The sequence below is a fragment of the Trachypithecus francoisi genome, unplaced genomic scaffold, assembly GCF_009764315.1.
Source record: "Trachypithecus francoisi isolate TF-2019V2 unplaced genomic scaffold, Tfra_2.0 Lachesis_group15, whole genome shotgun sequence".
NCBI lineage: Eukaryota > Metazoa > Chordata > Mammalia > Primates > Cercopithecidae > Trachypithecus > Trachypithecus francoisi.
In genome coordinates, this window is record NW_022681460.1 from 44,218,516 (window position 1) to 44,244,045 (window position 25,530).

General features: G+C 36.5%; 1 protein-coding gene across 2 annotated transcripts in view; it reads right to left on the reverse strand.

Moving 5' to 3' along the window:
- ASCC3 (activating signal cointegrator 1 complex subunit 3) overlaps positions 1–25,530 on the reverse strand; it is a 392,749-nt gene that overhangs the window by 68,028 nt on the left and 299,191 nt on the right. For both annotated transcript variants that reach the window (XM_033234693.1, XM_033234694.1), the window contains 2 exons: positions 23,489–23,600; positions 23,175–23,309 (listed from right to left, as the gene is read on the reverse strand). In XM_033234693.1, coding sequence (XP_033090584.1) covers positions 23,175–23,309; positions 23,489–23,600 — 247 coding nt within the window. The remainder of the gene's footprint in view (positions 1–23,174; positions 23,310–23,488; positions 23,601–25,530) is intronic.

The window sequence follows — 25,530 nt, forward strand, 5'->3', positions numbered from 1 at the left end:
ATGGTGTGAACCCAGAAGGCAGAGCTTGCAGTGAGCCGAGATCGCGCCACTGCACTCCAGCCTGGGCGACTGAGCGAGACTCCATCTCAAAAAAAAAAAGAGCCAACAGAAGGGCATAACTTCATTATACCACTATCCAACAGCAACCTCCTTATATCTGTACTCCAACACTGTATCTTCTATTATGATGGATACGTTGTCCCTACTTGTACCTAAGGCCAATTCTTCCATTTATGCATTGATTACCATTTATTTTTTGTTTTTTTTAAGGACATTGCTCCTTCCTGTATTATCTCCCCACCCTGGGATAATTTCCATGAGCACATAAAAATGCTGCAACAGCTTTAGAAAAAGAAGGAAAATTGATTCCATACCATCCCTGTCTCCCTAGCTCCATGTAAGGAAGGATACTCCTAGCTGTAGTTGCTGTCTCTACTTTCTTAAAATTCATTCTGTCTTGAATCCTCTCAAATAAGTCTTTGGTCTTCAACCCGCCACTGAAATTATTCATTAAAGATGCCTAGGATCTCCATCTTATCAATTGAAAGAATATTCTCAGCTCCCATCTAACTCTGTATCTCAACAGTCTTTAACTCAGTTAATCACCATCCCCTTCTTGTTTTATTAGTGACTAGAAAATAGGAAAATTTTTATTTAAAAATTAAAATAGCTTTTAAATTATTTTAAAATATCATTTACTTATTGAAAACATCAGACTATAAACCCATAATCAAGAAAAAATATTTAAAATTCCACCACTCAGAGATGATCTGTATTAATATACTGGTGTACATTCATCTAAATATTTTATTATGCATATGTATGCATAGTAATATATATGTCTATATATATGGCTCAAGCCACATATACTATTTGTACCTTATTTTTTTTTCCTTTCACTAAACAATATGTTGTGGACGGCATTCCATGACTAGAGGTATAGGTATACATCATTGGATTAATGGTTGCACAGTATTTCATTGCATAGATGTACCTTAATTTTAATTAATTAATTTTCAACTTTTAGATTCAGTGGGTACATATGCAGGTTTGTTACCTGGTACACTTGTGATGCTGAGGTTTGGGGTATGAATGATTCTATCACCCAACTACTGAACATAGTACCTAACAATTAGTTTTACAACCCTTGTCCCTCTCCCTCTTCCCCTCTAGCAGTCTCCAGTGTCTACAGTCATCTTTTTGTCCATGAGTACCCAATGTTTAGCTCCCACTTATAGGTGAGAACATGTGGTATTTGGTTTTCTGTTCTTGTGTTAATTTGCTTAGGATAACACTGCATCCATGTTGCTGCAAAGGACATGATTCTATTCTTTTTTTTGTGGCTGTGTAGTATTCCATGGTGTATATGTACCACATTTTCTTTATCCAATCCACTGTTCATGGGCACTTAGATTGATTCAATGTCTTTGCTACTGTGAGAATGCTGAGATAAACATGTGAGTGCATGTGTCTTTTGGTAGAAGGACTTGTTTTCTTTTGGATCCTCAGTAATGGGATTGCTGGGTTGAACAGTAGTTGTTTCTAGTTCTTTGAGAAATTTCCAAACTGCTCTCCACAGTGGCTGAACTAATTTATATTTCCACTAAGAGTTTATAAGCATTCCCTTTTCCCCACATCCTTGCCAACATCTGTTTTTTGACTTTTAATAATAACCTTTCTGGGCCAGGCGTGGTGGCTCACACCCATAAACTTAGCACTTTGGGAGGCTGAGGTGCTGAGGTGGGAGGATCACCTGAGGTCAGGAGTTCGAGACCAGCCTGGCCAACATGGTGAAACCCCATCTCAACTAAAACTACAAAAATTAGCCAGGCATGGTGGTGGGCGCTGTAATCCCAGCTACTAGGGAGGCTGAGGCAGGAGAATCGCTTGGAACCGGGAGGCAGAGGTGGCAGTGAGCAGAGATCATGCCACTGCACTCCAGCCTGGGTGACAAAGTGAGACTCTGTCTCAAAAAAAAAAAAAAAAAAAAAAAAAATTCTGACTGGTATGATAGTATCTCATTGTGGTTTTGATTTGTATTTCTCTGATTAGTGATGTGGAGCATTTTTTCATGTTTGCTGGTTTCTTGTATGTCTTCTTTTGAGAAGTGTCTGTTCATGTCTTCTACCCATTTTTAAACAGAGTTGTTTGGTTTATTTTTCTTCTTCAATTGCTTAAGATCCTTATAGATTCTGGATATTAGACCTTTGTTGGACACATAATTTGTGAATATGTTCTGTAGGTTGTCTGTTTGGTCTTTTAATAGTTTCTTTTGCTGTGCAGAAGCTTTTTAATTAAGTCTCACTTGACATTGTCGCAATTGCTTTGGAGGACTCAGTCATAAATTATTTCTTTTGATTTTTTTTGAGATGGAGTCTCGCTCTGTCATCCAGGTTGGAGTGCAGTGGCACAATCTCGGCTTACTGCAAGCTCCTCGTCCCAGGTTCATGCCATTCTCCTGCCTCAGCCTCCTAAGTAACTGGGACTACAGGAACCCGCCACCATACCCAGCTAATTTTTTTATATTTTTAGTAGAGACAGGGTTTCACTGTGTTAGCCAGGATGGTCTCAATCTCCTGACTTTGCGATCCACCCATCTTGGCCTAGTCATAAATTACTTCTTTTTTTTTTCTTTTTTATTTATTAAATAATTTATTTTTTATTATACTTTAAGTTCTAGGGTACATGTGCATAACATGCAGGTTTGTTACATATGTATACTTGTGCCATGTTGGTGTGCTGCACCCATCAACTGGTCAGCACCCATCAACTCGTCATTTACATCAGGTATAACTCCCAATGCAATCCCTCCCCTTCCCCCCTCCCCATGATAGGCCCTGATGTGTGATGTTCCCCGTCCCGAGTTCAAGTGATCTCATTGTTCAGTTCCCACCTATGAGTGAGAACATGCGGTGTTTGGTTTTCTGTTCTTGCGATAGTTTGCTGAGAATGATGGTTTCCAGCTGCATCCATGTCCCTACAAAGGACATGAACTCTTCCTTTTTTATGGCTGCATAGTATTCCATGGTGTACTATGTGCCACATTTTCTTAATCCAGTCTGTCACTGATGGGACATTTGGGTTGATTCCAAGTCTTTGCTATTGTGAATAGTGCCACAATAAACAGACGTGTGCATGTGTCTTTAGAGCAGCATGATTTATAATCCTTTGGGTATATACCCAGTAATGGGATGGCTGGGTCATATGGCACTTCTAGTTCTAGATCCTTGAGGAATCGCCATACTGTTTTCCATAATGGTTGAACTAGTTTACAATCCCACCAACAGTGTAAAAGTGTTCCTATTTCTCCACATCCTCTCCAGCACCTGTTGTTTCCTGACTTTTTAATGATTGCCATTCTAACTGGTGTGAGATGGTATCTCATTGTGGTTTTGATTTGCATTTCTCTGATGGACAGTGATGATGAGCATTTTTTCATGTGTCTGTCGGCTGTATGAATGTCTTCTTTTGAGAAATGTCTGTTCGTATCTTTTGCCCAGTTTTTGATGGGGTTGTTTTTTTCTTGTAAATTTGTTTGAGTTCTTTGTAGATTCTGGATATTAGCCCTTTGTCAGATGAGTAGATTGCAAAAATTTTCTCCTATTCTATAGGTTGCCTGTTCACTCTGATGGTAGTTTGTTTTGCTGTTTAGAAGCTCTTTAATTAGATCCCATTTGTCAATTTTGGCTTTTGTTGCTTTTGGTGTTTTAGACATGAAGTCCTTGCCCACGCCTGTTTCCGGAATGTTATTACCTAGGTTTTCTTCCAGGGTTTTTATGGTATTAGGTCTAACATTTAAGTCTCTAATCCATCTTGAATTAATTTTCATATAAGGAGTAAGGAAAGGATCCAGTTTCAGTTTTCTACTTATGGCTAGACAATTTTCTCGGCATCATTTATTAAATAGGGAATCCTTTCCCCATTTCTTGTTTTTCTCAGGTTTATCAAAGATCAGATGGCTGTAGATGTGTGGTATTATTTCTGAGGACTCTGTTCTGTTCCACTGGTCTATATTTCTGTTTTGGTACCAGTACCATGCTGTTTTGGTTCCTGTAGCCTTGTAGTATAGTTTGAAGTCAGGTAGCGTGATGCCTCCAGCTTTGTTCTTTTGACTCAGGATTGTCTTGGCAATGTGGGCTCTTTTTTGGTTCCATATGAACTTGCAAGCAGTTTTTTCCAATTCTGTGAAGAAAGTCATTGGTAGCTTGATGGGGATGGCATTGAATCTATAAATTACCTTGGGCAGTATGGCCATTTTCACGATATTGATTCTTCCTATCCATGAGCATGGTATGTTCTTCCATTTGTATGTGTCCTTTTATTTCACTGAGCAGTGGTTGTAGTTCTCCTTGAAGAGGTCCTTTACATCCCTTGTAAGTTGGATTCCTAGGTATTTGATTCTCTTTGAAGCAATTGTGAATGGAAGTTCATTCCTGATTTGGCTCTCTGTTTGTCTGTTACTGGTGTATAAGAATGCTTGTGATTTTTGCACATTAATATTGTATCCTGAGACTTTGCTGAAGTTGCTTATCAGCTTAAGGAGATTCTGGGCTGAGACAATGGGGTTTTCTAAATATACAATCATGTCATCTGCAAACAGGGACAATTTGACTTCTTCTTTTCCTAACTGAATACCCTTGATTTCTTTCTCTTGCCTGATTGCCCTAGCCAGAACTTCCAACACTATGTTGAATAGGAGTGGTGAGAGAGGGCATCCCTGTCTTGTGCCAGTTTTCAAAGGGAATTTTTCCAGTTTTTGCCCATTCAGTATGATATTGGCTGTGGGTCTGTCATACATAGCTCTTATTATTTTGAGATACGTTCCACCAATACCAAATTTATTGAGCGTTTTTAGCATGAAGGGCTGTTGAATTTTGTCAAAGGCCTTTTCTGCATCTATTGAGATAATCATGTGGTTTTTGTCTTTGGTTCCGTTTATATGCTGGATTACATTTATTGATTTGCGTATGTTGAACCATCCTTGCATCCCAGGGATGAAGCCCACTTGATCATGGTGGATAAGCTTTTTGATGTGCTGCTGGATCCGGTTTGCCAGTATTTTATTGAGGATTTCTGAATCGATGTTCATCAGGGATATTGGTCTAAAATTCTCTTTTTTTGTTGTGTCTCTGCCAGGCTTTGGTATCAGGATGATGTTGGCCTCATCAAATGAGTTGGGGAGGATTCCCTCTTTTTCTATTGATTGGAATAGTTTCAGAAGGAATGGTACCAGCTCCTCCTTGTACCTCTGGTAGAATTCAGCTGTGAATCCATCTGGTCCTGGACTTTTTTTGGTGGGTAGGCTATTAATTATTGCCTCAATTTCAGAGCCTGCTATTGGTCTATTCAGGGATTCACCTTCTTCCTGGTTTAGTCTTGGGAGAGTGTAAGGGTCCAGGAAATTATCCATTTCTTCTAGATTTTCTAGTTGATTTGTGTAGAGGTGTTTATTGTATTCTCTGATGGTAGTTTGTATTTCTGTGGGGTCGGTGGTGATATCCCCTTTATCATTTTTTATTGCGTCTATTTGATTCTTCTCTCTTTTCTTCTTTATTAGTCTTGCTAGCGGTCTGTCAATTTTGTTGATTTTTTCAAAAAACCAACTCCTGGATTCATTGATTTTTTGGAGGGTTTTTTGTGTCTCTATCTCCTTCAGTTCTGCTCTGATCTTAGTTATTTCTTGCCTTCTGCTAGCTTTTGAATGTGTTTGCTCTTGCTTCTCTAGTTCTTTTAATTGTGATGTTAGAGTGTCCATTTTAGATCTTTCCAGCTTTCTCTTGTGGGCATTTAGTGCTATAAATTTCCCTCTACATACTGCTTTAAATGTGTCCCAGAGATTCTGGTATGTTGTATCTTTGTTCTCATTGGTTTCAAAGAACATCTTTATTTCTGCCTTCACTTCGTTATGTACCCAGTAGTCATTCATGAGCAGGTTATTCAGTTTCCATGTAGTTGAGCGGTTCTAATTGAGCTTCTTCGTCCTGAGTTCTAGTTTGATTGCACTGTGGTCTGAGAGACAGTTTGTTATAATTTCTGTTCTTGTACATTTGCTGAGGAGTGCTTTACTTCCAATTATGCGGTCAATTTTGGAATAAGGGTGATGTGGTGCTGAGAAGAATGTATATTCTTTTGATTTGGGGTGGAGAGTTCTGTAGATGTCTATTAGGTCCGCTTGGTGCAGAGATGAGTTCAATTCCTGGATATCCTTGTTAACTTTCTGTCTCGTTGATATGTCTAATGTTGACAGTGGGGTGTTGAAGTCTCCCATTATTATTGTATGGGAGTCTAAGTCTCTTTGTAAGTCTCTAAGGACTTGCTTTATGAATCTGGGTGCTCCTGTATTGGGTGCATATATATTTAGGATAGTTAGCTCTTCCTGTTGAATTGATCCCTTTATCATTATGTAATGGCCTGCTTTGTCTCTCTTGATCTTTGACGGTTTAAAGTTTATTTTATCAGAGACTAGGACTGCAACTCCTGTATTTTTTTTGTTCTCCATTTGCTCGGTAGATCTTCCTCCATCCCTTTATTTTGAGCCTAAGTATGTCTCTGCATGTGAGATGGATCTCCTGAATATAGCATACTGATGGGTCTTGACTCTTTATCCAATTTGCCAGTCTGTGTCTTTTAATTGGACCAGTTAGTCCATTAACATTTAAGGTTAATATTGTTATGTGTGAACTTGATCCTGCCATTATGATATTAACTGGTTATTTTGCTCGTTAGTTGATGCAGTTTCTTCCTAGCCTCGATGGTCTTTACATTTTTTCATGTTTTTGCAATGGCTGGTACCGGTTGTTCCTTTCTATGTTTAGTGCTTACTTCAGGGTCTCTTGTAAGGCAGGCCTGGTGGTGACAAAATCTCTAAGCATTTGCTTATCTGTAAAGGATTTTATTTCTCCTTCACTGATGAAACTTAGTTTGGCTGGATATGAAATTCTGGGTTTAAAATTCTTTTCTTTAAGAATGTTGAATATTGTCCCCCACTCTCTTCTGGCTTGTAGAGTTTCTGCCGAGAGATCTGCTGTTAGTCTGATGGGCTCCCTTTGTGGGTAACCCGACCTGTCTCTCTGGCTGCCCTTAAGATTTTTTCCTTCATTTCAACTTTGGTGAATCTGGCAATTATGTGTCTTGGAGTTGCTCTTCTTGAGGTGTATCTTTGTGGGGTTCTCTGTATTTCCTGAATTTGAATGTTGGCCTGCCCTAGTAGGTTGGGGAAGTTCTCCTGGATGATATCCTGAAGAGTGTTTTCCAACTTGGTTCCATTTTCTCCCTCACTTTCAGGCACCCCAATCAGATGTAGATTTGGTCTTTTTACATAATCCCATACTTCTTGCAGGCTTTGTTCATTTCTTTTTCTTCTTTTTTCTTTTGGTTTCTCTTCTCGCTTCATTTCATTCATTTGATCCTCAATGGCTGATATTCTTTATTCTAGTTGATCGAGTCGGTTACTGAAGCTTGTGCATCTGTCACGTATTTCTTGTGTCATGGTTTTCATCTCTGTCAGTTCGTTTATGACCTTCTCTGCATTAATTATTCTGGTTATCAATTCTTCCACTGTTTTTTCAAGATTTTTAGTTTCTTTGTGCTGGGTACATAATTCCTCCTTTAGCTCTATTGTTGATTTTTTCAAAAAACCAACTTTGAGAAGTTTGATGATCTGAAGCCTCCTCTCATCTCGTCAGTCATTCTCCGTCCAGCTTTGATCCGTTGCTGGCAATGAGCTGCGTTCCTTTGCAGGGGGAGATGCGCTCTTATTTTTTGAATTTCCAGCTTTTCTGCCCTGCTTTTTCCCCATCTTTGTGGTTTTATCTGCCTCTGGTCGTTGATGATGGTGATGTACTGATGGGGTTTTGGTGTGGGTGTCCTTCCTGTTTGTTAGTTTTCCTTCTAACAGTCAGGACCCTCAGCTGTAGGTCTGTTGAAGATTGCTTGAGGTCCACTCCAGACCCTGTTTGCCTGGGTGTCGGCAGCAGAGGCTGCAGAAGACAGAATACTGCTGAACAGCGAGTGTACCTGTCTGATTCTTGCTTTGGAAGCTTCCTCTCAGGGGTATACTCCACCGTGTGAGGTGTGGGGTGTCGGTCTGCCCCTAGTGGAGGATGTCTCCCAGTTAGGCTACTCAGGGGTCAGGGACCCACTTGAACAGGCAGTCTGTCCATTCTCAGATCTCAACTTCCATGCTGGGAGATCCACTGCTCTCTTCAAAGCTGTCAGAGTCGTTTGCATCTGCAGAGGTTTCTGCTGCTTTCTTTTGTTTGTTTTTATTTTGTTGTTGTTGTTTAGCTGTGCCCTGTCCCCAGAGGTGGAGTCTACAGAGACTGGCAGGCCTCCTTGAGCTGCTGTGAGCTCCACCCAGTTCGATCTTCCCAGGGCTTTGTTTACCTACTTAAGCCTCAGCAATGGCGGGCGCCCCTCCCGCAGCTTCGCTGCTGCCTTGCAGTTAGATCGCAGACTGCTGTGCTAGCAATGAGGATGGCTCCGTGGGCGTGGGACCCTCCCGGCCAGGTGTGGGATATAATCTCCTGGTGTGCCCGTTTGCTTAAAGCATAGTATTGGGGTGGGAGTTACCCGATTTTCCAGGTGTTGTGTGTCTCAGTTCCCCTGGCTAGGAAAAGGGATTGCCTTCCCCCTTGTGCTTCCCAGGTGAGGCGATGCCTCACCCTGCTTCAGCTCTTGCTGATTGGGCTGCAACAGCTGACCAGCACTGATTGTCCAGCACTACCTAGTGAGATAAACCCAGTACCTCAGTTGAAAATGCAGAAATCACCTGTCTTCTGTGTTGCTTGTGCTGGGAGCTGGAGACTGGAGCTTTTCTTATTCGGCCATCTTGCTCCCATAAATTACTTCTTAAGGCTGTTGTCCAGAATGGTGTTCCCTAGGTTTTCCTCTAGGATTCTTATAGTTTGAGGTCTTAAATTTAAGTCTTTAACCCACCTAGAGCTAATTTTTGTATATGGTGAAAGTTAGGAGTCCAGTTTCATTCTTCTGTATATGGACTAGCCAGTTTATTGAATAGACAGTCCTTTCTGCATTGCTTATTTTTGTCAACTTTCTTGAAGATTGGGTGACTGCAGGTGTGTGGCTTTACTTCTGGGCTCTCTATTCTGTTCCACAGGTTCATGTGTCCATTTTTGTATGAGTACCATGCTGTTTTGGTTACTGTAACCTTTTAATATAGCTTGAAGTCAGGTAATATGATGCCTCTGGCTTTGTTCTTTTTGCTTACAATTGCTTTGGCTATTTGTGCTCTTTTTTGGTTCCACATGAATTTTAAAATAGGTTTTTCCCAATTCTGTGAAAAATGACATTGGTATTTTGACAGGAATAGCATTAAATCTGTAGATTGCTTTGGGCCATATGGTTATTTTAATGATATTGATTCTTGCAATCTATGAGTATGGAATGTTTTTCCATTTGTTTGTGTTATCTATGTTACCTTTTAACAGTATTTTGAAGTTCTCCTCATAGAGATCTTTCACCTCCTTGGTTAGATGTATTCCTAGGTATTTAATTTTGTTGCAGCTATTGTAAATAGGATTTCATTCTTCATTTGGCTCTCAGACTGAACATTACTGGTGTAGAGAAATGTTACTGATTTTTGTACACTGAATTTGTATCCTGGAAGCTTGCTAAAATCTTTTGTTGGTTTTAATATTCTTTTCGTGAAGTCTTTAGGGTTTTCTAAGTATATAATCATATTATCACCAAAGAGAGATAGTTTGACTTATTATTTTCCTATTTGGACGCCTTTTATTTCTTTCTCTTGTCTGATTGCTCTGGCTACCACTTCCAGTACTGTGTTAAATAGGAATGGTGAGAATGGCATCCTTGCCTTGTTCCAGTTCTCAAGGGAAATGATTTCAGTTTAAGTTCAGCATGATGTTGGCTGTGGGTTTGTCATATTATTTTGAGCTACGTTCCTTTGATACTTAGTTTCCTGAGACCATCCCCTTCTTGAGATACTTTTTCCACGTGGTTTCCAAGACAATGCACTCTCCTGGATGTTTTCCTTTTTGCTTATTGTTCCTTACTCCTAGTTTTCTTTGTTGTCACACCTTCTCCTCCTTCTCTCCCCAACGTCTACATACTAGCATTCTCAAGAGCTCAACCTTTAGACCTCTGATCAATACTGACTGCCTAGATGATCTCAACCAATTCCATGACTTTGAAACTTGGAAAAGAATCCATATGCCTGTCACAGTCCCCCCATTCCCCAAGACAAACACACACTCTGCTCTTTACTCATTGCTTTTCACCTCAATTAATGGTATTCTCTTTCAGCAAACTGTTCAGGCCCAAACCTAGAGAGCATCTTCCATTCTTGTAATTAATCAATCAATCATTAATTCCTGTTGGCTCAACCTTTAAAATATCCTGGGTTTGACTACTACTCACCATTCCAACCTCTATCCACTCTATCCAAGCCACCATCTTCTCTCACATGGACTCTCTCCACAGCCAGTTCTCCATAAAAAAGCAAGAATGATCTTTTTCACTATCAATAACATCACATCACTCATTGGATCAAAATCCCACCAACGGCTCCACTGAACACTTAGGATAAAATCAACACTCCTTACTATGGCCCTAGACGACGTCACCTCTGTCTCCTAGGCCCTCTCAGTGTGCACTCCACTTTAAGCATACTGGCTTTTCTGCTGTTCTTTGAAATTTCCAAGCAGTTCCTACTTCCTTTGCATTTGGCTTTTCCTTCTACCTGGGATTTCTTCCCCAAGGCTTTCTCATGATTTGTTCCTTCATGTTATTCAGTTCTTTGTTCAAATATCATCTTTTCAGAATGGCTTTCCTTTACCATCATAAACCATCCTATTAATAAGAGCATCCTCTAATTATCTTCTGATTATGACCATGTTTTCCCGCATCTACCACTTATATTCACCTGAAATTACATGTGTGTTTATTCTTGGCCAACTCCACTATAACTGTAAGGTCCATGAGTGGCGGAACCATTAGCTCTGTTTTCTGCTATACCCACCATGGCTGGAATATAATATGTGCTCAATAAATATTATTATTAAATAATAGCTAATATTTACTGATTAGTGCAAATAAGCAAATAATTGTTCTATACACTTCACCTATATAAACTAATGCAATCATTCCATTAACCTCATAAGGAAACTGAGGCTCAGAGGGTAAGTACCATTGTCCAAGGTCTAGAAAGCAGCAGAGATAGTATTTGAAACTGTTCAGGTTTCATTTCAGAACCCAGGCTCATAATAACTAAGCTTACATGATCAGAATTAAAACCTTAGTGAATTGACTAGATGACAGATGAGCTAATATGCAAAATTTTCTTCACAGCAGGTTTGTTTTGTAACTTTGTGGAATATGGGAGTCAGTGAAAGCCAGAGTTATCACCCACAGGCAGAAACTCTTTTATAATGTTTCACATTATAACATTATAATGTGAAAAGTTTGGCCGGGCGCGGTGGCTCAAGCCTGTAATCCCAGCACTTTGGGAGGCCGAGACGGGCGGATCACGAGGTCAGGAGATCGAGACCATCCTGGCTAACACAGTGAAACCCCGTCTCTACTAAAAAATACAAAAAACTAGCCAGGCGAGGTGGCGGGCGCCTGTAGTCCCAGCTACTCGGGAGGCTGAGGCAGGAGAATGGTGTAAACCCGGGAGGCGGAGCTTGCAATGAGCTGAGATCCGGCCACTGCACTCCAGCCTGGGCGGCAGAGCGAGACTCCGCCTCAAAAAAAAAAAAAAAAAAAAAAGAAAAGTCAATGTGATGTGGCAATATACACAAATACTTGTGATATCACAAAAGATATAGCTCTGCAATCTTTCTGCACATGGACTATTGACTCTTACAAGACTTGTGAGAAAATGATCAGGAGATATAAATATCTGTATAGACTATGCTCTAGATTGAATATTTGTGTCCCCTGCCCCCCATTAATATGTTAAACCTGAACTCCCAGTGTGATGGTGTTTGGAGATGGGGGCTTTGGGGAGGGGGTGATTAGGTCATGAAAGTAGAACTCTCATGAATAGGGTTAGTGCCCTTATAAAGGAGACTCCAGAGAAATCTCTCACCACTTCTGCCATGTGAGGGCACAACTAGAAGATGGCCATCTATGCACCAGCAGACAGGCCCTCAACAAACACTGAATCTGCTGATTCCTTGATTTGGTACTTCATAGTCTCTAGAATGGTGAGAAATAAATATCTATTATTAAAGCTACCTATTCTATGGTATTTTTGTTTGTAGCAGCCTGAATGCACCAAGACAGGCTAAATAATAGCTAAGGTATGAGGACTACTGGTGGTCTGATAACAATCAATGAAAAGAGAATAGGGCATAGGGAAACACTGTCAGGAATAACAAACAAACTAAGAAAGGGTAACTGTCCTCTTTTCAATTTAAAAAACTTATAAAAGTAGTATTATATATAAAACAAAATTCAATAAAGCAAGGAGATAAACACAATGACCTGTTTTTAAACACATTAGGATATACTTCGTAATAAATAATTAACAAAAATTTTTGTCCTAATCTGTGTTAACATAGTTGTTTTAAGTACATAGTGAATGAACTGTATTTCTCTACATTGTTACATAGAGAAAAGGTCCGGCATTTTAGCTTACCTAAAAGGTTATCTGATCCCTCATCATGAAGGGGTATTTTCTACGATTATTTTTTCCTTTTAAAATTCTATGTTTCCAAAATAACATAATATAGTAGGACTCTGCTTATAGTGGGTTGGATTGAATGCTGGCATGCTTAATTTTTCTTTTTCTCTGTTACATAAAAGTGATACTGAAACGTATTCAGATGGCCTTAAATATTGGAAATGATCACTCCTATTTACCTACTGAGCTGCTTTCTGATTTTAAAAGTAGCATGATATGATTTTTAGTTTAAACAGCATTTTGGTATTATTTGTACTGAGAAGACATTTGGGGCATGAATCATGAATCTTTTGGAAATAGTTCTAATCACCATTATTCATGGAGGAGGAGGTCATATTGATTTCTGAATTGCCCCATCTGCTGGACCAAAGAGACCCTAACAACTTTAGAGCACTTAAACTTTATTGGGATGAAATTAGAAACATTTAAGCAGAAGCTAATTTCTAGTACATGAAAATTAGGTTTTAATATTCTTAATTCAATATTAAAGTTTCCATATTTTCCACTTATTAAAAAAATCTGAAAAATGCTCTACTTACTCAAAGTAGAGTGAGAGGTAGTTAAAATTTGGTGAAGACATTTTATTTCCAGTAGGATAATATGTTTCAATGTTATTATTTCTCCAACATGATTGCATGTGTAATGACAATTCTAAGTAGTTTTATATCACTAAGTTAAGCAGAGAGTTACTATTGATAATAAAAAAAGTTCAAAAATAGATTAATAATAATTTATTTTGCCAAATAATTCCTAATAACATTCTCTGGAAAGTAAAATACCATGGAAGTTTTATAAATATGACTTAATTTATATAAACCCAATCAAGATTATGTTTGCGATTTAAAAATGTTTACTTGGAGTATCCTTTGTAAATGTTCTTATACACCTCCGGGAGCTTGGTGTTCCAATCTTGCCCATAGGACAGGCTGGTAACTCTTTGGGGGAGGACAATGTCAGCAGCTCTTTTAGACTTGAATGCTGTAGGTAGAACTAAACACTTGCCATGCTTAGATAAAGCTATATTAAGCAGCAATGGCACACAGAGATAGATACAAGCTTATGTCTTTGTTTTCATTAAGCTTTTAGGGCTCTAGTATAAATCTTCTTAAAAAATACGGATCTGTCTCTGTTTCTTTGGTATTCCCCAAATGCACTGAGTATTGGATAGAATACATAGCAAATTTTAATAAATGACAAGCTAAAAGTATCTTTTACAGATAGCTTTGGCAGAGAAATTTATGGGTGCAACCTTTTTATGTACCTTAGTTTATAAATTTAGATAAAAGAGCAAAATAAGATGTAAAAAGAAGGAAAAAAGAAAAGTACAAAACAGAAATGGGAAATGAGACAGGACATTCAAAAGGTTGCCGGGAGATACAAATTCTAACACTGCCCTTTCCCTGTTGGGAGCTGAGTTTTTATATTATTTTTCCATAGCAGTTGTGTCATCTTGGGCAAGGTTGGGCCATTTTCTTTTTTAATGAGACAGTTAAACTGGTAGATAATAAAAGAAATATATTTTGTTATCTAAATACATTTCTTCAATAACTAAAACTCATTTCTAAATTTAAACTCATTTCCTATGTAATCACCAACATTTGGAATCCTGGTAATTGATTCTTAATCTTAATCTGTGGGACAATTTAGGAAATCAAAAGTAATTAAGAAAAACAAAAAAGAACAAAAACTTAAAACAGGACAAATTCCAGACAATATTACAAATACATTTTATGCTTGTTGGAACATAACAGCTTAAAAACCTATAACCTACTAAATCACAATAGATATATTTGAGATTGAGGACTTCTATCGGGAAAATATTTCATTTCTCTATGTTAAAGAAAGCTTGTAAGTGCAGAAAGTTAGAAGTTAAGAAATAATGGAGAACATGGAAGGTCTCAAGGGAAAGAGACCAAGAGAAGTAGAAACATACCTTTTTTCAAGACAGTTGCCATCTGTGCCTCTCCAAAAGATGCCAGGCAGCTTCCCAGCCTGAGAGTTAGGGAAGCTCTTCTTGCAAACCCTGGAAGATATCCCATTAGGTTTCCCCACTAAGAAGATAAAGAGTAGCAGATGGGATCCTGTGATTGTCAGGAGCTTATTTGGAAATGGAAGGCCACTTATTTGGTGGTGTTCACTGTTATTCAGTTAACCTTCCTTTCTTTCATTTTTCCTTTAATAAACTCTTTAATTTTTTTTACATGCTGGGTTCCCTACCTATGCTATTCATAACTGGCTTGTCCTTTTTATTTAGTTTTAAATTTCTCCCTTATAAAAACATTCTTGCTTATTTTTTCAACCTTATACATTTGTGAAAGATATTTTTGCAATTTTTCCTACAAAAAATTTGTAGTTGTGCCTCAAACATGATAAAATTCAAGTATTAAAGATGTTATATTACTGAAAATATTCTATACACAGGCAGAGCAAAGAATCAGCGTGCTTTTAAAGAGAATAGTACAGAGAACTGCTAAACCTGGACATTTATTGACACATAAAAATCCTATTGTTCTGGTACTTTTCTAAATTTGGAATAGTTATATTTACATTTAGACATGAAACTCATTCTTTTAGTCAATATCCAAGCTTGTGTGAAAATAAGAATTTCACTTTTAATTAAATATTTGATATATAAATAAAATCTCATTTCATGTTGTCATAAGTACCATAACAACCAACTGTATGTTAAACAAATTAACTGAAAATTATTGAGACATAAGACATGTGGGGCATATTTTGTTTTCTTTCAAAATTATCAATATTATAGCAAACATATTCTGAAAAATATGTTCAAACAAATTTTCCCTAACTTTGAAGCTTTTCACTTCTCTTCCAGTTTTAAAATAGGCTACCTTCTAAAAGTCCACAGAACATATCAGATCATGATCCTGGTTTGCCACGATGACAGGCACTTTCTACTCTGGACTTCGGATTTCAGTGCCAACATCATTAAGAGATTCTTCAAATTACTTTCAAAATGTCCTTCTCTCTCAGGATTTTTATTTATATCTAATTAGACTACTTACTCCATACCATGTAATCCCTGTTGCTAAAACTGTTAAACACTTCAATAACTAGGAGGAGGGCATCAATGGAGCAAGACAGATGTAATGTCATTGGTTAACAGTAGAGGTGTGAAGCAGCTGCCTTAATTACCAAGCTTATTAATTCATGGTGTTAGAAAAAACTTGGCAAGGGTTCTTATAAAATACCTAACGTTTTCCAAAATAGCATCAGATTGTTTAAAACTTAAAATAATGTCTTCAATAAAAAAAAGCTGAAATAATTATTTTGTTAGTAATTAAGATCTGTATTTAATACTTACAATTCTAGTTACAAGGTCATACATAATTTTAAAAGTAACTGGTTCTTTATTTTGAAAAAGTATATATCTTACATGTCAATGTTTAAAACATTTTTTACAGCTGGAATGAAATAATAGGATAAAGATAGAGTATGTCTAGGAGAGGAAATAAAGCATAGGAAAAAGTTCTAAGGAGTTACTTTCTATAGAAGCTATAACAACTTAATCTCATTAAAATTCAATTTCATTATTTACATATTAACACTTAACTTGAAGGGCTATTTGATGCTTATAAATAATGGATATAAACTGCCTAGCATGTAGTGGGTTCTCAATAAAAAGTAATTAACATTTTTTAATGGCTATATTCATTAAAAAATGTGGAAAAGACGGGATTTAAATAAATGGGTTTCTATTGTAGAAGGAGATTAGTGAAGAGAAATAGTTTCAATAGAATCTTTGCTTTACACCCAGACTAGAGTATTTTACTATCATTTAAAGACGACGATATCTAAAAACCTAAGCCAGAATCAGCTAAGCTTCTAGGAAAGAAGAATAAATAAAAATGGAAGTCTCAAAAGAGATGTTACAGGAGATAAAAAATGAGTGGAAGTATATTTCCTTTCTCAACTGTTGACTGGAATAGTTTCATATAATGGAATAATAATCCACAGGAATTAGTGTCTGCAAGTATTAACAGACTGCCACGTTTTTTTTTTTTTAAAAAAGCCCACAATACTCTGAAGAATAAAAACATTCCTAAAGTATCTAGAGCTCCAACAGAAAAAATTCATGCACATGCCAGGCAGGTCCAATCCTGATCCCTGCTTTCTTAAAAAAAAAAAAAAAATCACCTATCATACCAAATATGACAGTCACAATTCCATTTTCTATTTTAGTTCTTCAGTAACTTTTAATAAATTTATCCCATCTCTTTTTGAATCTATAAATTTTTGGCCTATGTTATATCCGTCAATTGAAGTAATAAATCCTCTGAGTTCATTTCTTGCAGGATCAAATGGAACCTCCTACTAACTGAAAAAGTTACTGTTTTCAAGATCCAAAGAGGGCCCCTATTCATGATTTCAATTTTGGTCCCATTGATTCAAAGCCTTTGCCTCTCCAGACCAAAGTGCTCTAATCACATGTCTTCCAACATTCGAGTAGCTCACTTTGGACACATTCAGACTTTCTCTCTGATGTCCTTTTGATCTGAGGCCACCGGAAATGTATATAGCAAGTCTTCTTCATATGGATGATTAACATAACTATTTCCTGTTTTGTTTTTAGATATTCTTTTTGATAATAGGCAACATCTGCTGTCATCCTTAGAGCATTACACTGAGCTGATGATTTCAGTCAGTAGCAACACCAAAGTGCAAGTGTCTTTCATGGTTTACTACCATTGTCCATAATTTATCTGTGTATGACCACACACACACCTACTCACCCACACACATACACACACACACAGTCTCACATACATAGGAAGTTTGCCACTAATGTTCATTGTTCTGTATCTTGCCCCTAGAAAGTGCCTTATACATTGTAGACACACAATAAATATATTTTTGATGAATCAATATATAGTCTGTGGGTAGAATAGTGAACAACGAAACTGAGTATGAAAAAATGGAGAGTAATACTTAAAGGTAAGTCATTCAAGATACGCACATTGAAATATATTCTTAAAATTTTTTTAGACAATTTCCTTTAGCTTAGCTCTATACTATTTGGAAGAATTCAGTTTCATCTGCAAACTCAGAAACTGTCTGTTGCCTCCATTCTTTGGTCAAAGGGTGATATTGTCAGTATAATATCATTCTGAAAACTACCAGGCTGACCCCAACCATTCTACATATAAAGAAAAAGAACATAAAAGGCGAGAATTCAAAGGATAACGTATAAACAGATATAACATATAGAATTTTTACCAATCCTGACAATCTTCTGTTAATCAATTAAGTAATTAATTAATTAAACTTTAATTTTAGGTTCAAGGTTACATGACCAAGTTTGCTACACAGGTAAATTGTGTGTTGTGGTGGTTTGGGGTACAGATTATTTTGTCACCCAGGTAATAAGCATAGTACTCAATAGGTAGTTTTTGGATCCTCTCCCTCCTCCCAGCTTCCACACTCAAGTAGGCCCTTGTGTCTGTTGTTCCCTTCTTCGTGTCCATGTATTCTCAATGTTTAGCTCCCATTTACAAGAGAATATGTGGTATTTAATTTTCTATTCCTGTGTTTCACATAGGATTATGGCTTCCAACTCCATCCATGTTTCTGCAAAGAATATGATTTCATTCTTTTTTTATGGCTGCATAGTTTTCCATGGTATGTATGTACCACATTTTCTTTATCCAGTCTACTGCATTTAGGTTGATTCCATGACTTTGATATTGTGAACAGTACTGTGATAAACATATGCGTGCATGTGTCTTTATGGCAGAACAATTTTTATTCCTTTGAGTATATACTCAATAATGGATTGCTGGGTCAAGTGGTAGTTCTGTTTTAAGTTCTTTGAGAAATCGACACACCACTTTCCACAATGGCTGAACTAATTTACATTTCTATCAGCAATGCATTTTGAGAAATCGCCACACTGCTTTCTACAATGGCTGAACTAATTTACATTTCTGCTAGCAGTGTATACATGATGCCTTTTCTCTGCATCCTCACCAGCATCTGTTATTTTTTGACTTTTAAAATAACAGTCATTCTGACTGGTGTGAGATGGTATCTCATTGTGGTTTTGGTCTGCATTTTTCTAATAATTAGTGATGTTGAGCATTGTTTTCATATGCTTGTTGGCCACATGTATATCTTCTTTTGAAAAGTATCTGTTCATGCCCTTTGCCCACTTTTTAATGGGGTTGTTTTTTTTTTTTGCTTGTTAATTTAAGTTCCTTACAGATTCTGAATATTAGATCTTTGTCAGAGGAATAGTTTGCAAATATTTTCTCCCATTCTGTAGGCTGTCTGTTTACTCTACTGATAGTTTGTTTTCTTATGTAGAAGCTCTTTAGTTTAATGTGGTCTCATATGTCAACTTTTGTTTTTGTTGGAACTGCTTTTGGCATCTTTTTCATGAAATCTTTGCCAGGGCCTATGTCCAGAATGGTATTTCCTAGGTTATCTTCGAGAGTTTTTGTAGTTTTAGGTTTCACATTCAAGTCTTTAATCCATCTTGAGTTGACTTTTGTATTTGGGTAAGGAAGGGGTCCTATTTCAATCTTCTGCATATGGCTAGGCAATTATCTCAGCACAACTTATTGAATAGGGAGTCTTTTTTCTCATTCTTTTTGCTGACAATTAGATGGTTGTAGGTATATGGCTTCACTTCTGGGCTCTCTATTCTGTTCCATTGGTCTATGTCCGTTTTTGTGCTAGCACCATGCTGTTTTGGTTACTGTAGCCTTGTAGTATAGTTTGAAGTCAGGTAACATGATATCTCCAGCTTGGTTCCTTTTGTTTAGGATTGCCTTGGTTATTCAAGCTCTTTTTTTAGATCCATATAAAGTTTGAATAGTCTTTCCTAATTCTGTGAAGAATATCATTGGTAGTTTGTTAGAGATAGCACTGAATGTATGAATTGCTTTGGGCAGTATGGCCATTTTAACAATATTGATTCTTCCTATCTATGAATATGAAATGTTTTTCCATTTGTTTGTGCCAACTCTGATTGTTTTTGAGCAGTGTTTTGTAATTCTCATTACAGAGATTTCTCACCTCTTTGGTCAGTTGTATTTCTAGGCATTTTATTCCTTTAGTCGCTATTGTGAATGGGATTGCATTCTTGACTTGGCTTTCAGTTTGAATGTTTTTGGTGTATAGAAATTCTACTGATTTGTGTACATTGATTTTGTATTCTGGAAATTCTAATTCTTATTTCAGAAAAGTTAATAGTAATATGCAAAATGACCACATAAAGGGTAAGAATTCCAACTCATTTTTTAAAAAAGAGAAAACCATATAGCTCAGTACAAGATTATAAATACTTATATTCTCTAAAGGAAGAAAAGGTCCAAAAGAAGGTACCATCAGTTAGGACTAGATACCATCAAGAGACTATCACTTGAAACTATGTTTTGATGATAATTGGAGAGAAGTAATAGGTTTATATATTTAGAAATGCTTGGTAAGAGTGAATTGATGTTTTAATATTCTTTTTCTTCCAATTTATGATTACCTTTTAGCTTATTTTTTGTGCCCACAATTATCACAATGCAACATATTCAGAGGACCCAAAAGAAAAATCTTAATGAACCTAATTTCTATACGTTATTAATACCCCAAAATCCTGAAAACCAAAAGACAAATTTAATGGGTAGCTTAAGAAATAAGAAAACTTTATTCACTAATAAAATTTAATAAAATATTATGGAAAGTTCAAAGTAATACTCAAAAAAAATAGAAGTATTTCAATTGTAATGTTATCAGAAATACTAAAAATTTAAAAACTAAAGATTAAAAATGACCGTAGAAACATCAATGAATGTATCTTAGTAAAAGGAAGCATTAATAATGAATGTTATATGAGTGAATTGTACAAAAACATGATATGACTTTAAGTATTACGATAACAAAAGCAATGATAATCGAAACAGATTTTTGAAACACTAATGTTATCCCCACAGCTTTCCTCATCTTCTTATGCTTTTATCATCCTGTTCCTTACTGCTTCTGTCTGACTACTAGTTTTTCCTTATTTTAAAACCACAATGACATTAATATGCATTTTTGGAGGCAAAAGTAGGGAGGATATTGAGGTTCTGTGAGTCATTTGGTAGTCTTTTCATGGTTTAAAAAAAAGTCATTTAAAGAAACTTAAGAAGAACGATTTCTGGAAATTACACCATAATTATACAATCTTGCTGTATTATTTAGGATTTTGCTGGTAGTTACACATAGTGTTTGCTAGTGAACAAAGAATAATTCCTAGGCAAGAAATTAAGAAAACAGTGTGATACCTACATATCTTCTTGTCAATGTGAGTCCTATGGTTCTTCATTCAGAATGAACCCTCATTGAGATAATAGAGACTGAGACAATATCTAGTGCAAGCCGAGAGCTCCTTGGACTAAACACCATGAGAGAAGAAGATATTCTTGCTGTGGAAATTTTTATGGGGTAGACCATACCATATCTATATAAATATTCCACTATATAGCTTTCCTTACACATATTTTCAGATGGTTCCATTTATTCAGTTATTGACAGGATGAGAACAGACCTTTTGTGTAAAAGGTAAAATAAATTCAGAACTTACTTTATTTGAACAAAATATATAACAGAAATATACCAACAGATTAGCATAACTGGTTTCATATAGTGTAATGCCAGAAAGAAACATGCTGCTGACAGGATGGGAACAGACCTTTCATGATCAATGCCTTTTCAAAGAGAAGACTAAAGCAAATGTTTAATTCCCCTGGGATTTTAAGGTTTTTTTTTTTTTTTTTGGCTTTTTTAGTGAAGTAAACAGGGGTACAGAATGTAGTAGGCATATGATTCTCACAAACTTCCTTTACAGCGTGTATCTACTTTTAACTTGTTACTTTATACCTCCCACCTCAATGCCTTCCACCTAACTGTGTGCCTGCGTGTGTGTGTGTGTGTGTATGTGTATGACTTGAGAGGCAGTATAGTAGGATAGTTTCAGGGCCCACATTCTGGTGCTACACTGCAAACCACTCACTTTGGACAAGATGGTTAACCTTTAAAATGGGAAAAATGATGGGATGCTATTAATATCAAATGAGTGGTTGTGAGGATTAAATTATTAATTTAAAGTTCTTAATGTCTAGTGCGTAAAAACTGCTCAAAGGTGTTAGCTGTTATTATACGTTTCCAAGGCAGAAAAGTATGCTTAAATATGAGATTAGATAAATACGAAATAAATTATATTCTTAAATCTAACAGATACTAATTTAAGAGGCATTCCCAAATTTATTAACCATTATTTTGCTAACAGTCTCTCCCCGAGAGAAATCCTACTTTTTTGAATCTCTGGCTAGAAGCTGATAAAAATATCATTCTTAAGGATCTAAAAAAGTCTTTATACTTTGTACTCTTCCATCAGAAATAAATTTTTAATTTAAAAAAAATATTTTTCAGTAGCTGCCTCATATACTTTAGTCCTCTATTCTTTTCTACAGAGCAAATAGAAAACTGATTACTACAGGTTCCACCTATCCTTCCATCTGTTCATCAATTCATTAATAAATATTTTCAAACTCACTAAAATGTATGTGGCACTATGCTGGGCACAAAATTTACAAACTAGTTTCTTCGAGGGGAAAAAACTGAGAAATTTAAAACCTGTGAATGGGATACTCAAGCTTATTGAGAATGATAAAGCAATAGAAGAGGAAGGAAAAAAGTTACTCAGTGAAATACCATAGAATCAATGAATTTATAACAGAAGGACTTTAAAGACAGAATGGTCCAATTGTTCTTAACTTTTTAAAAAAGCACCAACACATCTGAAGGATAAGATAACAGTCAGAATATATGAACATCCTAACTAACGTGTTAACAAAGATTTGTGGTAAATTATTACACTTAAAATCAACAAAGTGAAAAAAAGCCAGAAGGATACATTATGTAGAAAGAAAGGTAGACAAGATGCTTCTAATGTCAATTTCTTAGCTATTTGGCAAAAAAAGGAAAAATGAACAAAGTATAGTTTTTTACCATGTGATATAACTGTGGTCATTTTTTTAGTAAGGGTGTTTGTGGGGATGGGGGATAAACAGCTGTACTGACATTAATTCTAAGAACTTAATTGTGTGGATGCTTATGAAAGAAACTTCAGTACCATCACAGATAAGTATTCAACAGGAACTATCCAAAAAAGCAGTAAGAAAAGTTTTCAATCATAATTCAAAGAGGCTACTATATTTAAGGATAGGGTGATGACTTGCCTTGCTCAGGACAGGCTGGTTTACATCTACTATCCTGACTTAAATATTAATAGGGCCTCACTCCACACTCAGAAGGGTCCAAATTTTGATGATAAATTATGTGATCACCTTATCTACGGGCATCTTAGTCTACATGTGTTGCTTTGTAGTGACCCTGTTTAACAGAGGAAAGGGCTTTATAAATGGTTTCTGTTAAATTTCAAGACAAACTAGGTGGCAAAACTTTAAGCCCTAAATTAAAAGAGAAGATATGAAATATATGAAAAACTCACACTTAGAATTGAAAGCAATTCTTCAGTACTGCATTCAGGCTTCAAGCGGTCCTTGAACATTTTAACCGTTTGATGCTTCAAATAGTAATAGGAAGCAATTCGGCCATAAGTTAGAGGTTCAATGCTGCGATTATCCTATTTCAAAAGAATAACAAATGAAGAGTACAATGAAAGTATGTATCTTTATAAAATTAGTAATTCAGACAGCTGCTTTTGAAACAATTTTGTTAAAAATTGTGATAGTATTAGAAGCAAAAGACTTGTTAAAAAGCTGGGCAATCTTTTCAATTAGAATGCGTATGACTAAGTCGTACCTCTCCAATTTCAATACAGTGGGAAAGTTCCAATTCAATCAGGGATTTCTCAATCAGATGGGACAGAAACTTGTTCACAGAATCATGGCTCACGTCACCCAAATTGTAGTAGCTAGAAAACAAGCAAGGTTATTATTTGTTTCAAGATATTTTCTTTTTTCTTTTTTCTTTTTTTTTTTGAGACGGAAGTCTGGCTCTGTCGCCCAGGCTAGAGTGCAGTGGCCGGATCTCAGCTCACTGCAAGCTCCGCCTCCCGGGTCTATGCCATTCTCCTGCCTCAGCCTCCGGAGTAGCTGGGACTACAGGCGCCCGCCACCTCGCCCGGCTAGTTTTTTGTATTTTTTAGTAGAGACGGGGTTTCACCGTGTTAGCCAGGATGGTCTCAGTCTCCTGACCTCGTGATCCGCCCGTCTCGGCCTCCCAAAGTGCTGGGACTACAGGCTTGAGCCACCGTGCCCGGCCTCAAGATATTTTCTACTAAAACTATCACCTCAGTTTCACAGTATACATATAAATACAATCCCCTTTTATTATAAAACCTATCCTCAGTAGCTTCACAAAACTCACAGAAATATTAATCTTGGGTGGTAGATGACTAAATTTGGGCAATTTATTCAATTATTGTTCCCCTAGTGCTTAGGGAATAAATGTCATCCTAATGACTAGAAGGGACATCAGCAGGGTAAAAATAAAGCATTCTAACCCAACCTCAATACAGGAAAAATATGTAAGTCCAGCTCTGTATATTTTCCAAGCAAAAAGCCTAAAGACATACATTTCACCTGATTGTGCCTCCCTGCAACACTGAGAAGTTCTTGGCAAAACCCCAGGGACACTAGGGATCTGTGCCTGGAAATAGACCTGAAGAGCAAGGGACTACACCCACAATCTTGGCAGTTCCCTAATTCCTACTAGGTGAACCCTGTATCCTAATCAGCATGAGTAATTTATATGCCCTACCTCGCTTTTCTCCATCCACATCAAAGAATGGCAGTGGAAAGTAGTCTTAGAGAACAGGTTCTCATCCGTAAGACCCCATCGTGATGATTTTACATCTGTACAGGATTAGGAAGGGAATATCCATAGTCTGGGAAAAGGGTGCTAACAATTTCAAATGGGAGAGGACTAAAGAAAGCCACAACTTGAGAGCAATGGAGAACACTATCTAGATGACAATTTTTGTGATATTTTTCATTCTTCAAAGGAAGAGACTTGGGGTCGTAAATTATAAAAAAAATTTAAAAATACACAAAGCAGGACTAATAATGTCAGGACATATTTTCACTAGAAAGAAAAGTTAGTGCAAATGGCTAGGTACACCCAAATATGAGAGGCTCCATTACATAAAAATTATTATAGTAAGGCACTATTGGAATTTATTTGGGAAAATAACTCCCATTAAAAAGGAACAGTTACTTTAATTTTATCTATCGAAAAGTTACTGTTTTTTCTAGAAAAGCTCTTGGCATGGACCAAAATAAAGCAATATTAATCAATTAAGAGATAAATAAGTACTAAACCTAGTGTTGTCATTAATTTAAACAAAATGTTCAAATTTATGTATAACTAAGCATATATGGAAGTGAAAAACCAAAATTATTAACCACTAGAAAATATTTATTTTCTTTTGGAAAATGACTAAGGAGGAGTATTTAGTTAGAATAATGTCTTCTGCTTTAGAGGTGAAAATAAAAATTCTGGACATTCAAGCCATATAAAAGATACAAATATCCAAAGTCATTCCAAATTTTTAAAATATTTTTTCTCTTTCATTGTTTCCCAAGAAATGAAATTCATCAGTCAAACTTTCTACAATATAAGTGCTTACTTTGTATTTCACATTCTTTTGGCTTGCTAAGTCTATAAATTTTCCAATACCATTTTTAGTTGTCAGGACTAATACATAACTGATAAAGTTATTTCTAAATTGAAAACACTAGTAAAAATGTGCCCAGGATACTAAGTAGTACGATTTGTAGAGTAAGAATCAAACTATTCTTTTTTTAAGTCAAATCTGTCTGCCTTGATCTTGGAACAAACAA